The 6,881-nt window shown below is 36.3% G+C and overlaps 1 protein-coding gene across 1 annotated transcript; it reads right to left on the bottom strand.

Annotated features, from left to right (window-relative positions):
• Positions 1 to 514: 514 nt before the first annotated feature.
• On the bottom strand, positions 515 to 6,464 carry PAK1IP1 (PAK1 interacting protein 1; the record flags this gene model as incomplete). The annotated part of the gene is made up of 8 exons (XM_010193703.1): positions 515 to 641; positions 2,225 to 2,324; positions 3,671 to 3,768; positions 3,863 to 4,008; positions 4,489 to 4,541; positions 5,190 to 5,264; positions 5,359 to 5,479; positions 6,302 to 6,464. Coding segments are annotated over 8 exons (883 nt in total), but the record flags the coding sequence as incomplete, so codon positions are not given.
• Between the last annotated feature and the right edge of the window lie 417 nt (positions 6,465 to 6,881).

Consider the following 6,881-nt stretch of genomic DNA (forward strand, 5'->3'; position numbering starts at 1 on the left):
TATTATTATTATTATGTTGCAGTGGAATGTGCCATTTTTTTGTTTTGCCTGTGATACAAAAATATTTAAAGATATATATGTAAATAGATTACCATACAGGAAAACATAAGGAAAAAACCCCAAACAGCTGAGCCAGACTTCCTAAGTTTGCTCAGCTACATTGGCCTCAGACCTAATTTTGTTTATAGGAAAACAAGACATGCAGTTCTGTCGAATTGTTTATTCTTTTCTTATCTGCGTCCAAAGCTTCCCAGTGGCTTCCTCAGCATGTTATTTCAGGAAAGAAACAAAACTTCCACATAATAAAAGTGAAAAGAGGCTTATGTCCTCTAACATACATGCAGGCTTGAGACACTATCGGATTAGTAAGGATATCTGTATCACTTGCCAGTGTCATATCCCCGGTTCTTCAAGATACCAAAACTTTTTCCAATGCATATAATAAAAACCTCCCACTTAGTATATTCTATTTCACAGTCACATTAACAACTGAAAACACAAACAGTTCCGTTACCTTGAGATGATGTTGCAGCTTTATCAGAATTTTCTTTTATTTCTGAAGCTCGGTCAAGCCATACTGCAAGACATGTCAGCCTAGCTTTGGTACTGACTTCACACAGTAAAGACAGCACATCTTTAATCTGAAGATAATACAGAAAAAGAATTAAACATTATTTCATTTCTGTTTAAATTTACTGAAGTATTTGAAGTGAGAAAGTATTTTACTGCCCACCTCCCACTTGATTTCTGGTGCCTAACAATGTTTAGAACTAGAGGCTGCATACAGGTTAATGGCCACATTGTTACAGTCCTGTTCCTAACATCATTCCTCAGTCGTGGTTTGAAAAAAAACGTCCCAATGGCTTTAAGAATGCATCATGGTAAGTAAGAGCAGTGGGTTTCAGGTACACGGGGGTATGTTTAACATGAGGAATAACTAGGTAAGTCATAGACTCACAAAAAATTGTTAATAGTTTCAGAAGTTTCTCCAGAGTAAAAGCATTTTTTGGTACAGCTAAAATAATTTGAATTAAGTTACTGCATCAGATTCCTTTTCTCCCTCACAAAGACAAGGCTGCTAGTTAAAAGTAATCTCTTCAGCGTGTGTTTCAAATTGCTTAACTGCAACTCTATCTGTCAGCTCTGGGGAATACCTGAGCAAATATCCTGTTACATATATTGGCATAAAGTGTCACAAACTTATGTGCAGCGTAACAGCATCAACCCATGAGAAACTACTTGTATTCTGACTCACAAAGCTGGACAGAACAGTTCTCATAGTTATACAGAGCTTTACAAAATGTTGCCTGCACAGGAAGAAAAGCACACATCTGGTAAAAATAAAGACAGTATTACAGTGCAAGATAAATAGTTCCCTGATCACTATATCAATTATATACAAAGGGAACAGAAATTTGAGGTGAATGGACAAGGGGGTTTTTCACTAATGCACTTAGAAGTATAAAAATAATTAGGGGGCATGAAATTAAAAATGGGTAAATTCAGATGAGATACATAAAGTGTATGAATGTTGACAGATAGTTATTTGAACTACTGAAGATACTTATAAGGGAGTGTAGTAGATCCTTTATTACTAGGCATTAAATATAAAAAAATCTAATTATGATTTTAAAAGACAAATCCCAGAGCAAACAATAAACACAGGAGACTTAAAAGGTAAGACAATTCCTTGTTGAGCTGTGCTACTCTGAACTGTTTGAAAATACAGGCAATAAAAGTACCCAGTACATTAGTGTGTTTTAATTTTTGAAAAGGACTTCCACCCCTACATGAACAACCACTCCCCGCCCCAAACCGTAGAGTCTGTGTTTTTAAAAAAGTAGCAACAGTCATCAGCATTACAAAAACTCACAGCAGTGCTTAGAACATGTGTAACTGATTAGATAGTCAAGTCTGGTCAGGTAGATCTGAAGGGAAGCATGACCTTACATAAAGAGGAGATGAGTTCTCCATAATATCATCAGATTCTATAGTTTGTTTAAAAAAAATTACAAAGATACAAAAATACACAAGTGCATACAAAAAAGTGCATAGACATGCACACATCTCTTTCCTCCATGTTATGGAGGAAAATCAAGACATCCTTATTTTTTTTCAAGTAAAATTTCCTCAGTGATTTAAAATTAATCTTTATAACAGAACTGTCTGCAAATTTGGTTGTCTGTTTTTTCCATAAATGTAACAAGCAGTTTAATAGACCAACCTTACTAAGATCCAGATTCCACACTTTAATGTAACCATCACTGGATGCAGTAACAATAACATGTTGTCCTTCTCTTTCAAAACTATAGATATCTTTTATTCTGTGGAAAGAAATTTAATAATTTGTTACTTTATAGCATGGTGGTTAACTTCAGAACAGTAAGATGACAAAAATTAAAGATGAACAGATAACAGTCTGAAAATCAGTTCGAACAGAAAACCCACAAATGACAAGCAGGCACTTGGATCCATTATCTGTTTTGAGTAGGAACACTTACCTTTGCTAGGCTCATTAGGATTTCATTCAGAGCACTTTAATCCTTTTAAGCACAAACTATTAACCACATCAATTACATTTTAGCTAATGCTTTTGTGTTTTGATGAATTAAAAACAGCATTTAGACAAATATTTGGTATTCAACAACAACAGAGAATATGTGATTACCCTTCTGTTGTCTGGACTGAGTACAACTGGTTTGTTTTATTTAGGCATTCTAAAGAGTCAGAATCTATAAATACTGGTTAAACATTCTTTAGATGGTCTTGCAAGAAAATACTGATAACCTCATTTCAGAAATACACAGATCACACACACTTAAGTATGTGTGTGTGCGTGCGTGTGTTTTTATACACCTACATATATCAATAAATAAAAACATACACGTGCATTCTGTATATAACCAAGTAATTTAGCAGAACCTTTCCTGTTTTGGTCTCCTTACCTACCACCTCTCCACTTGAAAGCTTTGATATACCACGATGACCAATCTATAGTTCTAGAGACACCACTGGCCTCTGGGAAATTCCACGTCAGCCAGGGGTGGGGGCTTGCAGCAGGGATGAGCCTACTGGGTAATTCAGTCTCAGAATGGTAAAGAGGGCAACTGCCACAAGGACTGACCAAGACAGGACAGAAGAACATCGCCAGATGTCTTACAACCAAATTTGCCCGTCCAGTCCAGTTTTGTAGTGGAGCACTGGGAACACTGTACAGCCATTTTCACCTCCTGCCTGAGAAGCACTACAGACCCCACTACAGTTCTGATACAACAAAGCTTACAGAAAGAGAGAAAGAAGACCTTCTTCCTGAAAAAAAGATTAACATAGACCCATGCCAGCATATTGAGATATTTAAGACATATATTTAGATACAATCTATGCTGATCTTATATTTAGACCTAAATATTTTATACTGTACTTATACCATAAATTTAGAACTAATTCTATACCCTATTGTTTTTGTAACATGCACGGACAGCATAGTACTTGTGTTCACACTAAAAGCAAACAAGTCTGTCCCAAATATGGAATTTAGTACGTAAGTAAATTTACTTTCTGTACTAAAACAGAAACAGTAGTAAAATATGCTGAACATTACAAGTCATTGAACTTTACTGAGTACTCAGCACTGTCATAAATATTTAAATAGTAAATAACTATAGAATACCTGTTTTCATGAGCTTTAAATTCACACAGGCATTTTTGAGAGTCACAGCTGTAGAATCTTATCATTTCATCATCTCCAGCTATGGCGAGGATAGAATCCTTGGAATGGGAAAAAAAGAAATGCAAGTGTGATTAATTTAACGTGTTTCAAACTAGTCAATTTCCCAGCACCTTTTTTTCTATTATTACTTACTGTAATAAATCTAAGTGAAGAAATTCTCTTCTCTGTTGTAATAGTGCCGGTGATTGAAGCTGTGTCAAGTTTGTAGATATCCACTTTATTTGTTATCGCGGTCACATACTTCTCTCCATCAGGGGACCATTTAATTATGTGGGCATCTGTACACATTGATACATTTGTATACACATGTACACAGTTTTCTGTATACTATATTGCATGAGAATCTACAAGTAAGAATCTTTAGAAGCTGCTAGACACTGTTTTCTACCTACACTTGAGAAAAATTCAGGAAAAAATCAAATAACCCAGAATAAACTAGTAAAACTATGCTCTTCAATGTTTATTTCTGATTACTGGAAGCGTGTAAAATATAAAGTAAAACCAAACCACATTTAAATGTCCTGACATCAAATTTCAAGGAAAAAGATACTACTTTAGTGTCACTACGTTTTCCTTTTGGTAAATTATTATTGTTAAGGACATACACTTACATATGCTTGTCTGCATGTGTAAAAAACACACTGTGAATGTTGCTTGTAATTAATTGACTTAACTAATTCAGTCTACTTTTCTTTACACACACACAAAAATAAAATATCTAATTTCACTTTGTAGTGGATTTAGACTGATAAACTCACTTTGCTTCACGTTTTTTATAAAGGCTGATCGTCCTTCTACAAGATTCCAAGTTCTGAAAGACAAGAAGAGATAATGTGCATTTTAGTTAAAAACAGCATCATGAAACTGAAGTCCTAACTGCTGACATGAAGCATCCAAGGGAAGCTTTTAAGCATCTCTATGCATCTTGCTGCCTTCTCAATGCAAAAGAAAGTGATGACTTGTTACATCCCTTGCAAACTGTAAGGTCGAATTAGTGATATTTATTTTATAAACCATTCGCAAAGCAGAGCCCAAAAGGAGCCCAATACCAATTTGTCCCGTTAAAAGAGCATTTTATATATTTAAAACACATGTATACAGCAACATGTACACAGTCCAAGTGAAAAATTACTTTTCTCAACTGATCAAAACCTGATGGCTTTCAGAAGTTTAAACAAATTGTGCTCCAAAAAGCAAATGTGTTTATACGTCTACAAGCGACTATAGTCAGAGCATAGCAAGAATCTAGGAACAGCAAGGACTATTTTTAAAAGACTTTAAAATATCGCTGGTACCTAGAACTTAAAAAGACAAACCAATGGATCTTTGAACTATTTGGTGTCCAAATATGTTTTATCAGTGTTGTATGGTCTAGTGCCAACAAGGAATTGTTGCTTATAACAATTTGCTAAGTTACTGAACTACTATTCCCAGCATTTCTTCATCAGTTTTGACTCACCTTAATGTTTTATCTGTTCCTACTGACAAAGCTAATTTCCCAGAAGGATGAATAGAAAGAGACGTCACATGCCCTCTGGTAAAAACAAAACATCATATTAGCCACATATATTATTTACAAGGAAAATAAACATGGAACTCATGTGAATATGCAGATGTAGGAAACTCACTTATGTGCCTTAATGGATTTTAGGCATTCCCATCTCTTTGTGTTCCAGATACAAATGAGTCCATCTTCAGCCCCACTCAGTAGATGTGCAGTACCATAAAACTCCAAGCAAGTTATTGTGCCTACAAAATCCAAATGAGAGTTATTAACGATGTGTTACATACTGGGCATTTTCTCACAGAGAATGTGTTAATTAACAGAGAAGCTTCCAGCATCAAAACACACCAGCTACTACCCTGCCCTTGGGCAAATCTAAATTACTTCCTAAGTATTTCTTCACAAGAAGACCTCCAACTTTCTTGTTACATTCAATCACTGATGTGACATACTAGACTTCCCAGAGCCATACTCGTTTGAATTCCAGCAGTACTCAAGCCACTCAAACACTGTGGCCCAGAGCCTCTATCAGTGACAAGGAATGCTCCTACATCAAAGCCATGCTCTTGACACACAGTTGAATCTACTGCATGTACTGCTTCCCATAAGCAACAGATTTATCATACACGAGTGAAAGCAGGTACCACATTCAGTCTAGCTCCTTGTACTTGGTTATCAGGAGAAAAAGGACAATCAGGACTGAGCTACAAATGACTCAAACAGAGCAGCCTGCTCTCACACAGAAACACTCTCTTTTGTGTGGCTCATGTATGTCTGTGACAGGACAAGGACACTGGGAAAGATGGCTGTTAGGAGTAGGCATGGTCTAGATAAACTGCCCTGGTAGAAGTAGTACATATTTGTGGGCTAATGACCAAATTGATTTTTGAATTTTTACACTCAAAAGCTTATGTTGTTTGTATCATCAAACCATCGCACCTGCAACACTATCACTATTGAATACTGAAGCCTTATTAAAAAAATTTTCAATTTTCTTCTGGCAAGGGCCAGTTTTTCAGCTGTAAGTTTCTATCATTAATACTTTTTACAAAGAAAAGCTCCCTTACCGTTGTGCTGCAGCAGTGCCCCATGTTCTGTCTTCTTTTTCATGTCATAGATTTGGATTGTCTCATCTCTGCTGCCAGTGACCACATATCTGTTATTCACTGCTACCGCTGACAATGAGGCAGAATGGGCATGATGTGTAAAATCTGGGACAACCGTCCAGGACTATAAATGAAATACAAAATAAACAGGTCTTTCCTGAAGCTTACCATAGTGAGCTTCAACTTCATCCTGTAATTTTTAGTTTTCAAAAGCAACACCTGACAACGTTTATGAGTAAAATGTAAAGGAATTATACTTAGCTATTAGTATAATGGGATCTTACTGAGTTAATGTGCTGTTAAGAAGATTAGTCCAAACGATTTAAATGTGCAAATCGCCTCTTGTAATCAGTGATGGGCTTAGATGAAGCTGTATGAGGAAAAAGTGTCTGCACAGAGACAAATTTCATGGACAACGAAGGCAGATTCTCCCTTTTTCCACCATCGCAGGCTGGAGACACGCCTTCTACCTGGCAACGAGCCCCCGAAACAAAGTGGCATCCATCCCCTGCGCAGCTGTTTATTCGCAGCTCCGCGCTGA

Source organism: Mesitornis unicolor, unplaced genomic scaffold (genome assembly GCF_000695765.1).
Source record: "Mesitornis unicolor isolate BGI_N332 unplaced genomic scaffold, ASM69576v1 scaffold48911, whole genome shotgun sequence".
Taxonomy (NCBI): domain Eukaryota; kingdom Metazoa; phylum Chordata; class Aves; order Mesitornithiformes; family Mesitornithidae; genus Mesitornis; species Mesitornis unicolor.